The sequence below is a fragment of the Ursus arctos genome, unplaced genomic scaffold (assembly GCF_023065955.2).
Source record: "Ursus arctos isolate Adak ecotype North America unplaced genomic scaffold, UrsArc2.0 scaffold_30, whole genome shotgun sequence".
NCBI classification, from domain to species: Eukaryota; Metazoa; Chordata; class Mammalia; order Carnivora; family Ursidae; genus Ursus; species Ursus arctos.
In genome coordinates, this window is record NW_026622986.1 from 9,148,104 (window position 1) to 9,168,373 (window position 20,270).

The window sequence follows — 20,270 nt, forward strand, 5'->3', positions numbered from 1 at the left end:
CAAGGGAGGATGGAAGAAAGGGATTATGGGACAGCACAGCCACTGCGCTGCTGTTTCTAGGCACCGTGTCGTAGTAAATATTAACTGGGGGAATCGTGTGGTACGTTTGGTGAAAAGATCAGGTTACAAAATTAAAACTCTGGTTCCAACCCTATAAAAAAATAGAAAAAAAAAAAACTGGAAGAAAAGCCAAGAGCATTAATAGCAGTAATCGCTGACTGGTGAGAATATTTTCATTGTTTGCAGAACTATTTGCTGTGTGTTCCACAATGACTGTGTATTCTGGTTACAATCAGAGCCCAGCTGATAAAGTCACACAAACAAAGGCGATGCAAAGGGCCCCCGCTCAGGACGCAGTGTTGGGTTCGGGCTGCCCACCAGGAAGGGGGCCCCCACGGTGAAAGTTGTTCTAGTTGCTGCCTTGTGTAAGAAAATACCGTCTTTGTCTCTGTCCTCCCTTCCGCTCTTCTGTGAGACTGTTTATTAGCTTCTGACCTTCTGTTTCCCCTCTTTGTGCTGTTACAGAAGGATCAGGTTAAACAGATGTGCGTGCTGCATCTGTGATGTAGGATGGTTCCCGAGCGTCTCCTTCCCATCCTTCTGCACCCGGAACGAACTGGAAAAGAGGGAAGGAGAGTGAAGGAGACATAGGGTCACCTGTCCTAGTGATGGCGCTGCGTGGCTGCTGGAGTTCCCCCAGAGAGCCCTGTTGTGTCCCAGATGATTCTGCTGCAGTCAGGTTTCTTCCTGGATCCTCAGCTCTCCCAAGGAAGGGGCTCCTGGGCAAACACCTGGGGATTTCCATCCCTGGACTGTTGTACGTGTGAAGCTTCCGGCAGCTGGGTGCTCCGTGGGGCGGCTGCCCTGGGTGATGGTCAAGTCCAGAGCTCTTCCTTGGCCATGTGCACTCATCAGTCTAGCAGCCCCACAGAGGAAATGTGGAGCCTGACTCCAGGGGAACGGGCTTGGAGGGGCCATTTGGAATAAATCATTTTCATGTTTTAATTTTAAAAATAGAAACTTTTTGTTCATAAACACAATACATTTCTTGTTTCAAGTTTTAGAAATCTAGAACATTTTTTGTTTTGGGAGGGCAGAGGAAATCTTACTTGGTCTCCTAATGGAGTCTTCATTTCTTTAATTCACCTTGAAGAGATTAAATTTTGGGTGAGAGCATTTCCTATTCTCTTCCTCTAGATCTTTCCAGGCCTGGCTAACGTTTGTGTTATATTGGGGTTCTCAAAGAGGTGGGTGATGAACACAGATGAGGAGCTCAGGAACTCCCTGTGCCTAAAGAGACTAGGCCACTGTTCCTTTACTGAGTTCTGAGGATTCCTATAGGGTGGCAGGCTATGCTCCATTCTGCACTGTGGCACTATGGAGCTTGGAGAGACAGTCACCCTTTCTATAACTCAGTATCTTCTGTATAATGTGAAGATTATGTCACACTGTGTCCCAAGGTAGTTGTGAAGAACATCTGAGATAGTGGATGTGACCATGATTTGAAAATAAAAATATTCCAAATACAAGATCTTGTTTTGTTTGTATTCCTTCTATGAGCCCATCCGTGCCCAGTTGGGAAAGACCATAGAGAAAAGACTGTTCGGAGGTTGGAGGTCTAGAGAAGCTTCCTGTAGGCTGGGCGGGGCTTGAAGAGGCTATTGGGAAGTGCCACAGTCTTCCGGGTTTGGGAAAAAGAAGGAGCAAAGACACCCAAGGGGAAATGGTATATGGGTTCAAGAGGCATCAAGAAAAAATGGTTGAACCAGACAAAGTGTTGAGGAATGACAGAGAGTGAGCTGGGATACACAGGGACAGATGCCGGGGGAGGGGGTCCCAAGAGCCAGGCAGAGCTGAGTCTCCAAAGAAAAAACGTATCTACCTACACGGTTCTCCAAACCCTAATATCCATCCGTCCCATGCACTGACGTCTGGTGAGCTGCTGATAAGGTGGCTGTGAGGAGAAACGGAGAATCTATTTCCAAATACCCTGGAAACTGTAAAAGGGAATATACGTTTCAGTTGTTATTTCAAGATACTTTTGTTAAATAAAGATAACTCAGGAACAGGAACAATATTTTCTTCTTGAATTTCTGAGAGCATTACCTGTGGAAAATTATCCAGGACGGTGCATTTTTTAATCCTAAATCTTTATGGAAATATTAAATAAATGAAACAATTTAGGGAGAGAAAGAGTAGGATTACATGCTCGGAAATGTTACGTTTTGTGAAAAAATAGATCAAATTGGAGGGCCAGCCAGCCTCTCTTCACTTGTAATTTCAAAGCTCTCCTTTTTTGGAGTGGGTTTTTGTTTGTTTGTTTGTTTCATCTTTCCCTCAGTGTTTGCACAGCTGACACCAGGTCCCATGCCAACCTCGGTCATGAACATGGTATCACTGATTTAATGAAGGAGGTTTGGCTAAGAATGGGGGCGCCAAGGCAGATGGATAACAGGACAATAATAATGAAGGAGGCAAATTTATGGACTTCCAGAAGCACAAATTGTTGATTTAGTGCCACTTAATGGAGTCAACATTTTTCACATTTTCTTCAGCCGTTTTACAGAATTCTTTTTTAATTCTTCCACGAGTTTCCAAGGCTTTTTTTCCCATGGTACGTAATGCCTGTTAAATTGTCACCGGATTATGTTTGTTTAGACACGTATGAAATGTTTATATTCTTTTGGCAAGGAGCATTTCAGATTTTTTAAAGCCTCTGCGTGCAAGCAAAGCCAGGATGTGACGTGAGCCAAGGGTAGAGCCAGGCGGTTGGCAATGAGAGAGTGTTTATGGGTCAGTTAGGTGCTATCACAAAACCCATCAGTCTGACCGGTGGGGACTTTCCTCTAAGTGGGAAACGTATTTGTAGGCATAACCATTTCTTTAACAAATCTTAATTGAGTGTGTTCTTGAGGTCAGACTGCATTCAGCTGGAGCTTACCATGTAACGTTGCAGTAAGGCAGCCCCAACCGACTCTGCCCCAGCAGGACAGAGAACAGAGGAGAGAAAACTCAGCAGAGCAGAGCTGCCGTGCCCTGTGGGCTGTCCCTGCATGGAGCAGAGGGCATTCTGGGAACAGCTCTTTGGGATCTGAGCTCCTCAGCTCAGTGTTACAGGTCATGAAGTGTCCTTCAGATAGTCACCAGCTTCCTGACCAAACTAATCAAACCTATAGGTCTAAGCCTGGAAACAATTTTGCCATGATGATGTTAGTTTTGAATTTGATAGATTTAATTTAAATAGATGTTGGAACTTGGGGAACTCTCAACATTAGAGATGAGAGCTGCAACTTCACCCACTTATTTCCATTAGAGTGTCCATCAGGATTGTCTAGCTCTCACCGGAACATTCTCTCTGGCAGTGGTGAGTTGAGGAAGGACCCTGTGTCTGCTGACCAAGAGAAAAATGACCTATTGCTTTAGGAAAGAGGTCAGCAAGCTGTGGTCATTCATCTACTGCTCTCCTTGATTTGGGAGACTTTTTTTTTTTTTTTTTAAGATTTACTTTCTTATTTTAGAGAGAGTGAGAGAGAGAAGGGGGGAGGGGCAAAGGGAGAAGGACAAAGCGTCCCAAGCAGACTCCACCCTGATCATGGAGCCCAATGCAGGGCTCGACCCCATGACCCCGAGATCATGACCTGAGCCAAAACCAAGAGTTAGTTGCTTAACCTACTGTGCCACCTAGATGCCCCAGGAGTCTTCTTTTTAAATGAGAAGCCATTTCAGGGCCACAGGAGCCAGTAATCCTTATAATGAAGACAGGAAGCTTGTTCCTTCAGGGGCTAGAATATTTTGCAGGTGAGTTTTCAAATCTCACCACTGTGCTCATCACTTAAACAGAGTCAGGGCGAAGTTAAGATACTTAAATGGAAATATTTATTTTCTTAAAACTATAACTTAGTTTTCCCTCTCCAACTTCGAGAAGGAACGCTGGGAGGAAGGGGGACAAGGTGTCATGAGCACTTTGACATTTATTACAAATCCTAGGGAGTGGTTGTCGAGCATCCTGGGTCCAGTTCCAATTCATGAAACCTCACATCCCTTTTTCCACTCAGACAGGTCTTTGCCCTCGCAGTGTTTCTTCCAGCCTTGCCTGAGGTGGAGATGGAAGCAGAAGCAACAGAGAGAAGCATGACGATCCAAATATTTGTAGGTTTGAAACAATAGGTAATTAACCAAAACCACCAGTGGCGCCCAGGATTTAGTTTTGTTTCTGAGATCCAACGATTCCATCCTGCTTTAAGAATTTTCTCTTCTAGATTTTCTCCTCGCCCTTACTAGCCTTAGCAACAGGCAAACGACTTTTATAAGGATGGGTCATTTAGTTAAACACCTACACCTCCGAAAATTCGGGTTCCCCAAGTGGGTGACCTGATTAGCAATGTTCACAGGAAACCCAGCCTCAGATAACCGTGAGCACCAGAAACCATGTCTCTCGCCATGCTCGGGAAGTTTCCTGCTGATGTATGCTGTAACTGACATGGTCACTTCTCTCTCGCTGCTGCCTGTTCTCTCTCCGCACCAAATTGTGCCCTAGCCGTCCAAAATCTCATCCAGGTGGAGAGCAGACTCAAGCTTTTGTCCTCTGGTGTATTGCCCTCACTGGCCACTCACATTAGAAAGCACCCCTTGGCCAAAAAAAAAAAGAAAAAAAAAAAAAAGAAAGCACCCCCTGCTCTCTTGTTTGGAACACCTAATGCGAAAACCAATTGCAAATTACCATGACTCATACTGTCTCTCATCCCCGTAGAAACCCCTTTCGCTGCGTTCACTGTCCACCCACACACTCACGGGGAAGGGTAAAGACAGGGTCCCATGAACACGGTTGGACCTCTCTGTAGAGTGAGCTTGTCAGTGGCCGCTGAGGCGTGATGAATGGGCACTGTCGGTTTTGGTCATGTCAGCAAAAGTCTGCCAAGGAAAGACTCTTACCAATAATTCATCCCTTCTGTCTCTTTAGCAATTTTCTTGGCACAGATAATTGCGTCTGTGAGGTCATCCGTGATCAAGGCTGTAAGAGAGAGGAGTATAGATTAGCTGAGACTGTTACTTGAGGGGAAGCCCCGATCCGGTTTTCTTCACTTTTCTCACTGCTTGTTGGAACGGGAGGGTGGGAAGAACTATGAGCCATATTCTTATGTTTGTTGAGCTTCTTACAAATCAAAGAATTTTTTTTTTTTTTTTTTTAAATTTCGAGAGTAGCCACATCTGGGCTTCTTGAAGTTTCGGTCCTGAAGGGTTTTGGAAATGTGTTTAGAATAGACACAGGAGGAGAATGTTTTCTGCGTCCTAAAGAAACACACAAGTAAGAGGACAGTACTATGTTTTCTCTACTTGGGATGCTTTGACACATATGATCTTTTTATAGGTAAATATTAAACTTGTCTATTTAACTTTCCAGTTTGTGCATTAAAAAAAAATTCTGTCCAAGTTGTTTCTCACATGCAAAAATTTTTATGTCAGATACATTAGTCTTTGTTATTTTTTCTGTGGCTTTCAGACAGAACAGATCTTCTGATGGCAAATGAGTTCACCGGTCTTAGCATTCTTTCCTGCTTGCCCAGAAGTGGCCTCAAAATCCTCGATGCAAACACGACAGAGAAAGGCAAATAAGTATAAAGTCCAACATCACTTCTGTTGCACGGTGGCTTCTTCAGAAGGAAATGCAGACATGGGCTTGGGGTGCAGAGTACTTATTAGAGTTCCACATCTGTGAAAGGAAGGGGGCAGAAGCTGGGCTGGGCAGATGGAGACCACCAGGTGTGACGCAGGCCCATCGAAGTTGCCCAGGTGGTGCCTAAATGGCTAAGTCTTTATGACACCCCCTCACTCAGTCCCTGGGTGCGGACTGCCCCCAAGGGGCATAGTGTGAGATGCGGGCAGTTTTCTGCCGCTGAGACAACCCTAAGGGAGGCGCCAGGTAGACTGTCTGCTAATCACACAGATGTTGTTGAGCCAGACGTCTTCCCTTCAAGAGGAATCTGGGCGATCCATGTCTCTGCCCATCAGCACCAATCAAAAGACTCAAAAACCTACACCATTGGATATCATTTTTATTTAACAATTAAGCAGAGATTTTTAAAGGACATGATAATGCTCCATGTTGACAAGGGTGCAATGGCATAGGCACTCTTCATTGCTCACTGGTAAGAGAATCATGGGTTCAGCTTTTCAGGAAAGCAATTTAATAGTATATGTCAAGAGCCTAAAAGTGGTTCTTATCTTTTTGCCCAGTAATTTCTCTTTCTGGATCTATCTTAGGGAACTAATTTTGAATCTAGACGAAGATTTATTTACAAAGTGGGTTACTGTGGCTTTGTTTACAAGAGGAAATTTACTTCCAAATGGAAAAGATCGAATTGCCTTATAATTAGGGGTGTTCACGTTAATAATTCTACCTCCATAGAATGACAGAAGGTGCCATTTAAAATCGTGCGTTGGGGCGCCTGGGTGGCACAGCGGTTAAGCGTCTGCCTTCGGCTCAGGGCGTGATCCCGGCGTTCTGGGATCGAGCCCCACATCAGGCTCCTCTGCTATGAGCCTGCTTCTTCCTCTCCCACTCCCCCCGCTTGTGTTCCCTCTCTCGCTGGCTGTCTCTATCTCTGTCGAATAAATAAATAAAATCTTTAAAAAAAAAATAAAAATAAAATCGTGCGTTGCCATGATTTCATGATAGTGGAAAATGCTCCCAACGTAAGGTTTTCGATATTGTAGAAAATATCCCCCCAGAGCTGCACGGGACTATTTAAATGTACAGTAATCAGTACAATTAGAACTTCAGTTTCTCAGTTGCTTTCACTACATTCCAGGAGCTTTAGAGCACCGTTATTGTGGCTAGTGGTTCTCATAGCAGGTAGCCAGAGAACATCTCCATCATCGCAGAAAGTACTATTGGACAGCACTGGTTTAGAGAGAAAATAAAAAGACAGTCATAGTCACCAGTATCTGAAGTTTTAGCTCTGAATTGTGGGATCACCAAAGCTTTTACATCTTCCCTGCATATTTCTAAACTTTTTACAATAGAAATGCAGTATTTTTACCTTCACAAAAATTTAACCAAAAAAAAAAAATAATGTTAGCCTGAATGGATCACTACAATACAAAATTATTCTGTAAACTCGGTTGAAAATGGAGTTTTTGTCTTGACTATGCCTGTGTGGTTGCTAACTAGTTGCTTTCTCGGATAAGCTTAACTAGAAGATAAAGGTAGTGATAGATTTCTTGTAAGCAAATTCAAATTCAATACGGGCCCTCCTTGATACTCATCACCGGGCGAACCCATCCCCCACGGCCCTTCCCTCTGAAACCTTGCATTTGTTTCCCGTAGTCCAGTAGTCCATAGTCTCTCATGGTTCATTTCCCTCTGTGGATTCCGCTCCCCCTTCATTTTCCCCTTCCTTCTCCTAATGTCCTCCCTGCTATTCCTTATGTTCCACATATAAGTGAAACCATATGATAATTGTCTTTCTCTGCTTGACTTATTTCACTCAGCATAATCTCCTCCAGTTCCATCCATGTCAATGCAAATGTTGGGTATTCATCCTTTCTGATGGCTGAGTAATAGTCCATTGTATATACGGACCACATCTTCTTTATCCATTCGTCTGTTGGAGGGCATCTTGGCTCCTTCCACGGTTTGGCCATTGTGGACATTGTTGCTATGAACATTGTAAATCTGGGTTTTTTTTTTTTTTGTAATTTAAAACAAATTTTTATTAACCAACAGAAAATTAGCATAAGATATGACTTATAGGTGATAACAAATTGAGACAATATGCAAATTCACTAGTATTTGATACACAGTGAAAACTAAAGCTTTGTTAGATTATAAATCTTTCACCTTATTTCTAGAGAGATGAGTAATTAGAATAGTAATCGTTATTACTAAGAGCCACCCTTTATTTTTATTTTATTTTTTTTTAAGATTTTATTTATTTATTCGACAGAGATAGAGACAGCCAGAGAGAGAGGGAACACAAGCAGGGGGAGTGGGAGAGGAAGAAGCAGGCTTCCCAGCGGAGGAGCCTGATGTGGGGCTCGATCCCAGAACGCTGGGATCACGCCCTGAGCCGAAGGCAGACACTTAACCGCTGTGCCACCCAGGCGCCCCAAGAGCCAACCTTTATTGAAAACTTACTGTGTGTCAAGTTCACGTTAATTCTCTTTTCATGTATTATCTCTGTTCAGCCTCAGAACAACTATGTGGGTGAGTACCATGATTAGCCCTTTAACCTGAGGTCCATACCCAGTAAATGAGCCTGCATTCAAACCCAGGGCTTAACTTCTATTGTCCTGGATTACTTCTTTCCAATACACAAAGATGCCTGCTTATGGAATACTGTATGCTAATGAAGTTGATAATTAAAAATATAAATACTTTATTCGTTTTCCAAGTAATTATTTATTTATTAAGAGATGATCCAAACTTCAGTGCTTGGAATCTGCGACAAGTTCCAATTACCTAGAAACACTTTATTTTGTGTATGCAAATGCTTGGTAAGTGCTGAGATACCGTTTGTGTTTGAAAGTGGTTGGAGCCTGTTTCCTAGAAGTGGGTCTGGTGGGGCCTCAGGGGTGGGAAGGACACAGACTACACACAGTGGGAAGAAGTAGAGAGCATTGTATTATGCCAGGCCTGGAGCACACCAGAGGCGTGTACACGCCACGGAAGGCTTGTGTTTGGTGTAGGGCAGTTGGCTTGGCTGGAGATGCTGTGTGCCGCTGGTGAGAGGATTAGGTGCTCGGGCCCATGTGGTGGAGACCTAGTAGTTGTGTGTCTGTCTCCCACCTTGCTGTAGCTTTTTGTTCCCCTAATGAGATGTCTTGAAAGTGCTAGTTGGACATGACTTTGAATTTGCTTAGGAAAAGAGGTCAAAGAAGATGGGGGTTGGGAAACAAGAAGCTGATGTGCTGAAATGTGAAGACACAATGAACTGGCCACAGAGGGGCAGCAGAGGGGCAGAAATGAGTCAAGAGAGCAAGTATTTCTAAGGATCCGTGCCAAGAATTGCTTCTGCTCAATTTACTTTAAATAGACAAGTCTCCGCAGTCAAAGGGTTCTGTTGAACAACAAAGCATTATTCAACCGAATAGCTTCTTCTCCCACATCAACAACAGAAAACAGCAACAATCTACATGGAAGGAACTACGGATTTTCAGGGAAGTTAGTTCTGCTTCAAAGTCTCTCTGCCTCTCCCCGCCTCTGCCCAGCATTCTCCTGCCTCCCAGCTACGGCATCACTGTCATGCCTACAGTTTCCATCTCCTTCCTATCTCTGGAATGACAAAGGCTAACTCAGATACCCAGCTGATGAGAAAGAGAGATTAATATAGGTAGACGAGACTAGATACCAGAGACAACAATCACCTTTTTCCTTACACATCTCTTACTTTAAAGAGGTCTATGCTGTTGGAGGAAAACAGAGATTGATATTATATGATTACGTGTGTGTATACACATATGTATGTTTATATATACATATATATACGAATATTCTGTCCAAATAGTTTGGGGAAGGTAGGCGGGAATTTTGGAAATAGAATTTGGTACAGGAGTGAGATGGCTTAGCTTTGGAAGACGGGCAGGAGGACACGTGACCCGTACATATATGAAACGTCATGTTTCTTGTAAACAGACCCTAATGCTAACTTGTTTCCGGGTTCCCATGACAAATGTCCCTACTTCTGTGATACATGGGACAGAATGACATTGTCCATAATTAAAGCTTCTCTGCCTGAGGCTGAGGGAGGCCAGCTACTGAGGGTGATTAGGATATAAAACCAACATCCTGTTTTCTATTTTAAAGCTGTCTCTAAAAATCCCATGCTCTTTATGATGAGAAAGCAGATAGGAGTGTTCCTTCACCTCTAACCATGAACCGTCCAACATTTTAATTTCCTAGAACTCAAGATTGCCTTGCTGATATATGTTTGCCCCAGACTTCCTCATCTGAAACTAAATTGAACAATATTAAATTAGTCAACTGCATGTAAAGTCAAGCATGGTCATGATGGAGTAACAGATTTTCTCTCCCACTGTAAACAACTAGAAAACTAGACAAAATATATGAGAACATTATCTTCAGACGTTAGGCAAAAGGCAGGGCGGGATCATGACCCTTTAGAGATCGAAACCAAATGAGGGGCGTCTTATGATTACCATGACTTTCTGTCCAGAGGCACTTGCCAGACCAGAAAGGTAAAACCCACGCAGGAGATGGCAATTTAAATGCAGGAGACAGAGATAAGAGGCCAAGGCAGCTGCAATTTGTGGAGAAGAGTACCTGAGAGCAAGGGGCCACCCAGACAGAGAATACCAGAAATCTGCGTAAGGATTCCACTGAGTCTTTGGCCGAAGGCTTCAAGTGGACTTGCAAAGGGTAAAACTCCATGAAGCTAGCTAGCTAGAAAACAATTACCAGGGACCTGTGCAATCACAGAGCTCACACAGGGCTGGGAGACATTTGATTTCTGACTAGTCAGGAGGGAGAGACGTTGGTGAACCCCTGAACATTCAAAAGACATTAGAAAAGCCATGCCTTGGTAGTAGCATTAAATTAACTCCACCATAAGATGACTCTCAGACTTCCCCACCACAATTTAAAAGCAAGTCTTAAAACGGTCAGGCTGATCAGAATTAACTACTTGCCAAGATGAAATCCAACACTCCTTAAAGGAAGAAAACATAATCCAGACACTTAAAAATGTAACATATACTATCTTTAGTATCCAACAAAATGTTATCATATGTGCAAAGAGGCATAAGAATGTGACCCATAACAAGGGGAAAGATCAGTCAATATTAAGACCTAGAAATGACACAGTTGATTGAATTACCAGGCAAGGAATTTATTTCTTTTTATTTTTTTATTTTTTAAAAAAGATTTTATTTATTTATTTGACAGAGAGAGAGACAGCCAGCGAGAGAGGGAACACAAGCAGGGGGAGTGGGAGAGGAAGAAGCAGGCTTTCCAGCAGAGCAGGGAGCCCAGTGGGGGGCTCGATCGCAGGACCCTGGGATCAGGCCCTGAGCTGAAGGCAGACGCTTATCGCCTGAGCCACCCAGGCACCCCACCAGGAAAAGAATTTAAAACAATTTATAAATACACTTATTTATATCAAGGACTTAAAGAAAAACATGAATAAAATGAGGGAAATGAAAGATATAAAGAAATTACCTAGCACTGAAAATATACAATCTCTGAAATAAAACATTCAATTAATGAATTTAATAGATTTGGCACTTCAGAAAAAAGATCAGAGAACTTGAAGATACAGCAATGGAAACTACTGAAAATAAAACACCCAAAGGGAAAAAAAGATTGAAAGAAATGAAGAGCCTTGGTGACCTGTGGGACAACATCAAATGATCTAATACATGTATCATTAAAGTTTTAGAAGGAGAAAAGATGAAAATTATCAGCTCAGGGACTCAAAATATTAATGAACATCAAGTAAGATAAACACAAGAAAACACGCATCATGATCAAATTGCTGAAAATTGGAAATGGAAAGGAAATCTTAACGGCAGGTAGAGAAAAAAAAGAGGCATTATACACGGGGATGCAAACAAGAAAATCACCAATTTCTCATAATAAACAAGCTGAGCGAGAAGACAAAGGGCTATCTTTAACAAAATGAGAGAAAAACATCTGCCAGCCTAGAATTTTATATAGAAAGTAAATATCACTCAAGAAGAAAATGAAATATAGACATTTTCAGATAGCCAAAGCTGAGAGAATGCTTTCTAGTAGACCTCCACTCCAAAAAAAATTGAAGGATATTCTTTTTTTAAGAAGATTTATTTATTTATTTATTTATTTATTTATTTATTAGAAGGAGAGAAAGAGAGAGAGTGCACGAACAGAGGGAGGAGCAAAAGGAGAGAGACAGGGGAAGCAGACTCCCCACCGAGGGCAGAGCCCAAGCAGGGCTCTAACTGGGCTCTAGCTGGGCTCTAGCTGGACTCCAGTGGGGTTCGATATCCCAACCCTGAGATCATGACTGGAGCAGAAACCAAGAGTGAGATACTTAACCGACTGAGCCACTCAGAAACCCCTGAGGGGTATTCTTTAGGCTAGAGGAAAGTGGTATCGCTTACTTGCCTGCCCAAATGAGTCCACCAAAGGAATGAAGTGTTGGAAATGGCAAACATGTAGCCAATATAAAGAGATCCTTTTCCTCATTTAAGGCAAAAATGCATGAGGTGTATAACTTGTTGAAATAAAGTGCAGAGCAACATAGCATAAAGGATGGGATGGGGAAATAGAAGTATACTGTTATAAAACTCATGTATGATATGTCAAGTGGCATAACGTTATTTGAAGGTAGAATGTGAGAAGATGATGCATATTGTGAGCCCTGAACACCACCAAAAATAAAACAGAAGTGTAGTTAATAAGCCAACGTAGGAAATAAGAGAATACTGAAAAATGCTCAAAGAAGCAGAAAAAATGAACCAAAAGCAGATAGCACAAAGAGAAAACCAAAAACGAGACAGTGGATTTTAAAGTAACCATATCGGTAATTGCATTAAATATAAATGATCTAAACCAAGTTTCAGCAAACTATGGCCCATAGGCCTACCCTCTGTTTTTGTAAATAAAGTTTTAGTGGAACACAGCCCCGTTTACTCATTTACACCTTATCTATGACTGCTTTTGTGCTATACAGGGAGTTGGATAGTTACAACAGAGACCGTATAGGCACAGAAGTCTAAAAACTTTACTATCTGGCCCTTTAAGAAAAAGTTTGCTGACCCCTGTTCTAAGAATTCCCCCTAATTAAAGCAGAAATTGTTGGACTGGATATAAAAGCAACACCTAACTGTGTGTTGCCTGTAAGACATTCACAGTAAATGTAAAGACACAGGTAAGTTAAAAGTAAAAGAATGGGAAGAAATACATCATGCAAAGAAAACTGAGTCACTATATTACTATCGGGTATAGTAGATTTGGCGATTATTATCAGAGTTAAGGAGGGGCATTGGCACTAAGGATAAAAGGGTCAACTTATTAGGAAGATTTGAAGACCATGTATTCTATTTCTCTCTAGTTTTCTGAAATTTCATGAGATGTGCCTTAGTGATTGGGACTATGGAAACTTTAATATCCCATGTCTTCAGTATGCAACTCCCACACTCACAGGTTGTTGAGGCCCCTCAGTTGAGAGACTTTCTACTTACTCCGTTGGGGAAGGAAAGCTCCAGTATTCTGCCGGGATTGGGGAGGAGAAGTCAGTAACTGAATGGTGTCAGGAAGGGAATCTGATGGTCTAGCTGCTCCTTAATTGGACTTCCCATCAATCCTCTTCTTTTCTACCTACTTTCATTCCAGTTTCCAGGATTAGCTGATCCTGCTGACTTCTGAGCCCTTTTAGGAATCTATGGTTGCTTCTTGGCTTTCCCACTGTCAGTTTAGGACTCAAATTTCTCTAATTACTAAATTAGCCAGTACTGTCCTCCTGCTTTTCAACTTCTAAAAATGTACATGTCCAGTTGCTGTGTTTAACTGGAAGACTCCATTGGCAAGCTCTTGGGGAATGCTAATGAAATTGGCCATGGTTGGGAGGGGTTTAAAAGTCATACCTGTAGGAAGGTGAAGATACAGAATGTTTTAGCCCAGAAGGTAAGAAAGCAAAGATAAGAAATATCTACTAGTCATGTTCAAGCATTTAATAAGTTTCTATGTATAAAGTTGAGCAAATTTGTTTTAAATAAATCCAGAAGGAAAAACTAGAATTAATGGAAGAAATCTAGAAAGAGTAGATTTTGGCCTAGCAGAGAAATGCTCTAAATTAGGAATTGATTGACAATTGTATGATCCACTTCAAGAGTTAGTGAACGTTCCCTTGTAATGTAGGTATAAGGACATTTACTAGAAAATTAACACATCGTTCAATCAATCATACATTCAAACATCTGTACTGATTATCCTGTATGTGTCAAAGAGAAATTAAAAGTTTATTTCCTGCTCCTAGGGAGTTTGCCATAGAATATCTTTTCATTATTTGTCTTCACCCTTGCTCCTCATTCCTTCCATTCATTTATTTAATGACTACCTATTGAACCCCAAAATTCTAGCCAGGCACCACTCTGGGCATTGAGGATATATCAGTGCACAAAACAGATAAAACCCCTGCCCTCATGGAGCGTACGTTGTAGAGAGAAGGCAGGATCTGTTGAGTATCTCTTGCATGTTCTTCTCCGTGCACCCCAGCCATGACCACCATTCAGGTCTTTCTATCTCTCACCTCAACACTTGCAATGGCAATATCTCATACCCTGCTTGCCAAATAATCCTTCTGGAGCAAGGCTTAACCAACTGACCTTTGTTGATTTCCTATTGCAGGCAGAAATCAGTACATATGTCTTACCTGGCTTCCCAGGCCCTTAATCGTCAGGTAGTAATCAACCTTTCCAACCCCGTGCCCCGTTATTTGTGTTTACATCCCCTTTGTTCCAGATAACACAATGTCTCACTGCTCCCTGTGTGTGCCCCATACCTTCTTCCCACATGCACCTTTTGGCTTTTGTTGTTCTCTTTACCTGGAATGACTCTTCTCTGTCTCTGAATGTCCAAATCTTACCTATCTTCCAAGTCTTAGATCAAATATCATTGTGTCTACAAGACTTTCCTTGACTTTATCAAAGATGTCTTTGTCCTCTGAAGTCCACAACACTCAACTTACACCTGCTTATGGTCCTTTAACTTCCTAAAGCATATATGCTCTTTCCTAATACCAGAATTCACGTCTGATCCTTTCTGCCAGCCTCAATTCTGTGCACACATATATTTCTTAAATGTTTGAAGTAGAAGCCTTGGAAGTGAATTCTAGCTTAATTTCTACTGTTTAAGAAATGTAAAGTGTATTTACTTGCCTCATTCTGTACAAAGAAACATAAACACATCCTTTGACTAAATTGCTTTATGGAAAGCTGTTGGCAAACAAGTTTCTCCTCCTTATTGAAAGTATTTAATGTCTTTATGCGTGAAACGATAATAAGGCCATTTTTCCACCCCTCCGTTTTTATGGTGGGTTCACAAAAACCATACTAGAAGGAATAAGTCATCTTTGGGCAAGTAGGCCACAGGACTGTGGGTGTCACCCCGGGAAACTGTCGAATAATTTATTCCCATGGTATTCTACTCCAAGTTTTTGTTAAAGCAGAAAATGGGTAGATATTCCATTATCCGCTTTTCTGCTTTTATCCCCCAGGACATTATTTTTGGCAAATCCAAACCGTACCTGCGCAGGCGACATGACAGTGGTTCTTCTCTTGTAGCTTGGCATGTCTGCACCACGTGAAACTGTTTATCTGAAAAATGCCATAGTCAATGCTTCCATCCTCCAGCTCGGTCTGAGCCGTCGTATTGTAGTGGCTCTCATAGTATGCCATGCAGATCCCTAGAGGGGGAAAAAGCCAGAAATGCCAGTAAAAGAAATGCATTTTTTTCTCCAACTCTGCTCTTAGAGGAGAGCTCCCTTATACACGTTACGATAATGCTGTGGTCCCAACGGACCTTGGGGAGGGACAGGGCAAGTAGCACACCCATGGGACACTTCCAAATCTGCACACCTAGTCAGTGGCTGCACCTGGACTAGGCCGGAAGTGGGGTCTGACCCTACCACACCAGCAAGGGGACCATTGTTTCCTCCTTCACTCGATGGTGTCCTTTGTGCAGGACTCCTCACTCCTGAAGGGGTAGGCAGGAGCAGAGGTACCCCAGAGATCATTATTTGAGGAGACCATGTGGACAGCTAGGAGGCATCCCTGAGAGGGGCAGAGCATGGAAGAACTGGGGACAAGCCAAAGCTGGGGGTTTGGGGAGACTTTGGCATCTCAGAGGGGAGATCAAAGGTAGAAAAAGAAGAGGAAGGAAGAAATCTCACAGTTTCCAAGGCTAAAGCCCTGGTAATTGTCCAGGCCAGCCCTCGAAAATATTTTTGCCAGTTTACAGCGAGTGTAGACTTTGGGCTCAGTGACCGTGACCAGGCAGCCAATCAGGGCCAAGATGCCGGCAGCCTTCATCCCCAGGTCTGTTGGAGGCAGAACCTGTCAAAGATCAGGAGACCAGGTCACACAATCTTGCTTTGTCCTGAGTCCTGAGATCAAGTCTGTTGCCACTGAGAACTTAAAAATCTGCCACTGTTGTGGGTGGCCCTGCCTAGGTGTTTCCCGTTACTTTTATTTTTATTTTATTTTATTTTATTTTATTTTATTTTATTTTATTTTATTTTATTTTATTTTATTTATTTGTATTTTTAAATTTTAAAAACTGTTTTATTCATTATAATTGAGAGTGTTATATTAGTTGCAGGTGTCCAACATGGTAATTTGACAAGTTATAAGTTTTTACATGATGCCATGTTCACCGCAAGTGCGGCTACCATCTATCACCACACACTATTACAGTATCGTTCACTATATTCCCTGTGCTGTGTCTTTTATTCCTGTGCTTATTCTTCCCATACTGGAAGCCTGTGTCTCCCCCTCCCCTTCACCCATTTTGCCCATTCCTCCACTTCCTGTTTCTTTTAATCATTCAGAACCAGCGTGGGGGGGAAAAAGGTACAGGTACACAGTACAAGGAAGGAATGAGTGCAGGCTTTTTCCTAAATCCTTTTCTACAGGGTCACTTTCAAGTAAATGCTACTATGTTCCCAGGATCAGGCAAGCAAAGAAATGAACCCTCCTCATTGATGTCTCGTTAGAAATCACACGGGGTGACACATTCCCAGGATTCTCATTTTCATTCTATGAATAGAAAAAAAAAGTAGAATACAAAGAGTAAACCATTCCCTATGTCTGCGGAAACACACACCCCAGTTTCAACCATAGATGAAATACGCACAGGTCTTCACGGATGACTTTAGATTTATTATTTGGGGCTTTATTGAAGCAAGAAGATTTAGCACCTTATCTTTCTTCCATACTCTTAATACTGTTCCAGATGTGGAAGTATTGTCTCAAAATTATCAGTGTTATATTGCAGATACAATGTTTTCCTGAGCTCCTTCATCACTACTTTGTGGTCCCCCCAAAAGTCATGTTATTGACTGATGAGCAAGGGGGACTGATGACTATGGGTCATGAAAGGAGGGAAGGGTTGGTGGTGGGAGTAGAGAACTCATAAAGGGACCCCCACTGACTTGTTTAAAGTGGTGGCCACTTACAAATTAAGTGGCAGAGAGTTCCATGCCTTGTTGGCTATTGGTTTTCTAGAAATGCTTCCTTTCTTGAAGCAACGTCTTCTCTAAATATAGCAACCTTGCTGGGATGGGGGTGGAGTAAAATTTCTGATACTAAACATGATATTCATACTTATTTTCACCCAGCATCATTTTCTGCCCCTGCCTAGAAATTTCTAAAGTTATTCGTTTTCTCTCTTAGAGTTACATTCTCCAATTGAACGGTGAGGCTAAAAACAGGGCTGAGTATTCAGAAGGGCCAGAGGAAGAATCATTATGGGGTCTTTAAAGTAACCAAGCCATTAGGTAACTGTTTGTCATCTAGGGTGTGCAGAATACAGACTAGTGAATAACAAGGATCAGCAAACCAGGCCTGCTTTTGTAAGTAAAGTTTTATTGGAACTTGGCTATGCCCGTTCGGTAATACAGAGTATATGGCTGCTTTCGCAGGGTTGAGTGATTGTGTTAGAGACTGTATAGACCACAAAGTCTAAAATACTTATTATCTGGCCCTTTTCAGGAGTGGTCCCTGATGTAAGCAGTGAGCTATATGCAGGCACTAAGAGGGAGACCCATGAGGTTTACTAAGCGGAGCTTACCAGTTAGGTTGGTTTCCAGCCCCTGCCTTAGAATCTTACTGGTAGCAAACAAAACAAAACAAGACCCCACAACAGTGGTAGCCCCAAACACAATGGTCGGCGTCCTTCAAGCCAGAGGCTGCCATTGCTGGTTCTTTGGGACAGGTGGCTTCACTGGAATACTTCAGGTCTTATCAGAAAGGCAGATTCCTGGTGCCTGCCCCAGAGACGCTGTTCAAGTGATTCTGTGAAAGAAATACTGCTCTACTTACTCAATCAGTGACTGGCAGGTCCCATGAGCTTCCTGCACCCCATGAAGCCATTTCTGATTCTTACAAGGCACAAGTGATCTGTCTTCAACCAGGAATTTTTCTTCAGAGCCTTAGAGAGAGAAGAATTCTTAACTCTTGTTCCCAACTGCCTAGAGATTCTAGAATCCCATTTCTTGGGACTTGGGTGATAACTACATTCTGGGTCTTCCTTACCTCTCTCTCTCTCTCTCTCTCTCTTTTTTTTCCTCCTCCCCAACAGCCCTCCTCACTATTCAACTCAGCCAGGGCCTCCCATCCAAGTGTAAGCTTCGTTCTCAGGCAACAGTCTCCGAACTTGACCACAAATCCCAGCAATAACGAGCACGTACCCCTAGTAGGTATATATCAAATTATGAATCACACTCATGTTCTTCTGTACTAAAGTTACATAAATTTTAAACACACATGAAACTAAAATTTGAAACAGGATGAGATAGAGGTGAAATTAACATTTAAAAATTATATTAATAACACAAAATGTCTTGTTATAATTTGTTATTATTAATAAAATATTTTTAGTGAGATCAGCAACACAACTCAATTAAAACATAGGCAAGTGATCTGAATAGACGTTTCACCAGAGAAGACATAGAGATGGCAAATAAGCTTAAACAAAGATGGTCAGCATCTTTTGTCATTAGGGAAATGTAAACTGAAACCAAAATAAATACACTCACACCTCTTAGAATAACTAAAATCAATCAAACAGTACGAAATGAGGAGCTATAGGTCAGCGAGGAGTCTCATTCGTCCCAGGTGGAAGGCAAGATTGTATAGTCACTTTGGAAAACAGTTTGGCAGTTCTCTTTCCAATCACATCAACAATCACACTTCCAAGTGACTTGAAAACTTCTGTTCTCATGAAAAGCTAACCTACATTGATAACAACTCTTCATAATCACTAAAACTGGAGGCAACCAGATGTCCTGCAACCGAAGAATCTATACAAATTCTTTGGCATATCCATTCCAAAAGGAACAAGCTATCAATTCCCACAACATGGGTGAATCTCAAGTGCATTTTGCCTAATAAAAGAAACAACCCAAAAGACTTTATATTACAGGATTGCATTTATGTGGCATTATGAAAAAGGCAAAACTACAGGATTGAAAACAGATCGGTGTTTGCCAAGGATTAAGGGTGGGGTTGACTACAAAGAGAATGAACAAGGGAAACTTGAGGTCAATGCAACCATCCTCTATGGTGCTGGAGTATTCAATACATGATTCTATGAATTTGTCAAAACCCGTTGAACTGTGCACCACATGAATTTTCTCGTATGCAAATTTTAAAAAAACCAGCCAGCATGTTGGGTGATCCCAGGATGTAATGCAGACTTTGACAAAGCTAATCGTATTACAAACGTGAGCGATAATCCCATTGAAGGGGGTGGGGAAAGAGTTACTGATCTAGATAATTTTGGAAAACAGTGTTTTCACTGGATATTTCAATCCAAGGACAAAAAGATGTATGTATCAACACTACTGTAGTTAGTAAATTAGTTTCTCAGAGGGGTAAGAGTTAGCAATTCTATAACTATTTTACTTGTATACTAGGATTAAACAAGTGAGTAAGTAAATTATGGATAATACGAGCCAAATTTTACACTGTCAGGAAGAAGTTACAAATAAAAGAAGAAATCGTGAATGAACCCTGTCGTGCTGGATTAGGGTCAGAGATTACCTATCATCTATCTACTATCTATCTATCTATCTATCTATCTATCTATCTATCTATCTATCTATCATCTATCTATCTATCTATCTATCTATCTATCATCTATCATCCATCATCTATCTATCTATCTATCTATCTATCTATCTATCTATCATCTATCCATCATCTGTCTTCAGCTAAATCCACACATGCATACACATATGTATACATACATACTTATATACACACACCTACAATTTTCCCTATCTTTGATATGCTCAATAAATGTATCTTCACTATATCTATTGAATATCTATACATATGTATCTTTAAACTTCGATAGAAAAATAAACGTAGGTTTGTGTGTATACATGACTTAGTATATACACATTTATTTCTTAACTCCAACTTCTTTTTTTTTTTTTAAGATTTTATTTATTTATTTGACAGAGAGAGACAGCCAGCGAGAGAGGGAACACAAGCAGGGGGAGTAGGAGAGGAAGAAGCAGGCTCCCAGCGGAGGAGCCTGATGTGGG

General features: G+C 41.7%; 1 protein-coding gene across 1 annotated transcript; it reads right to left on the reverse strand.

Moving 5' to 3' along the window:
• Positions 1 to 4,023: 4,023 nt before the first annotated feature.
• LOC113244217 (lysozyme-like protein 1) lies at positions 4,024 to 17,988 on the reverse strand. The gene is made up of 5 exons (XM_026483417.3): positions 17,943 to 17,988; positions 15,891 to 16,037; positions 15,246 to 15,404; positions 4,933 to 5,011; positions 4,024 to 4,093 (listed from the first exon to the last, which is right to left on the reverse strand). The coding sequence occupies exons 2-5, from the start codon at positions 16,027 to 16,029 to the stop codon at positions 4,024 to 4,026; spliced, it is 447 nt and encodes a 148-aa protein (XP_026339202.2). The 5' UTR covers positions 16,030 to 16,037; positions 17,943 to 17,988.
• Between the last annotated feature and the right edge of the window lie 2,282 nt (positions 17,989 to 20,270).

Coding starts and splice junctions, on each gene's coding strand:
- LOC113244217 (XM_026483417.3), bottom strand. CDS start 16,029: ATGAAGGCTGCCGGCATCTTGGCCCTGATTGGCTGCCTGGTCACGGTC. Junction 15,405..15,890: donor GGGCTTTAGCCTTGGAAACT/GTGAGATTTCTT, acceptor TTCCCCCTCTAG/GGATCTGCATGGCATACTAT. Junction 4,094..4,932: donor ACAGAAGGGATGAATTATTG/GTAAGAGTCTTT, acceptor TCTCCACCTCAG/GCAAGGCTGGAAGAAACACT.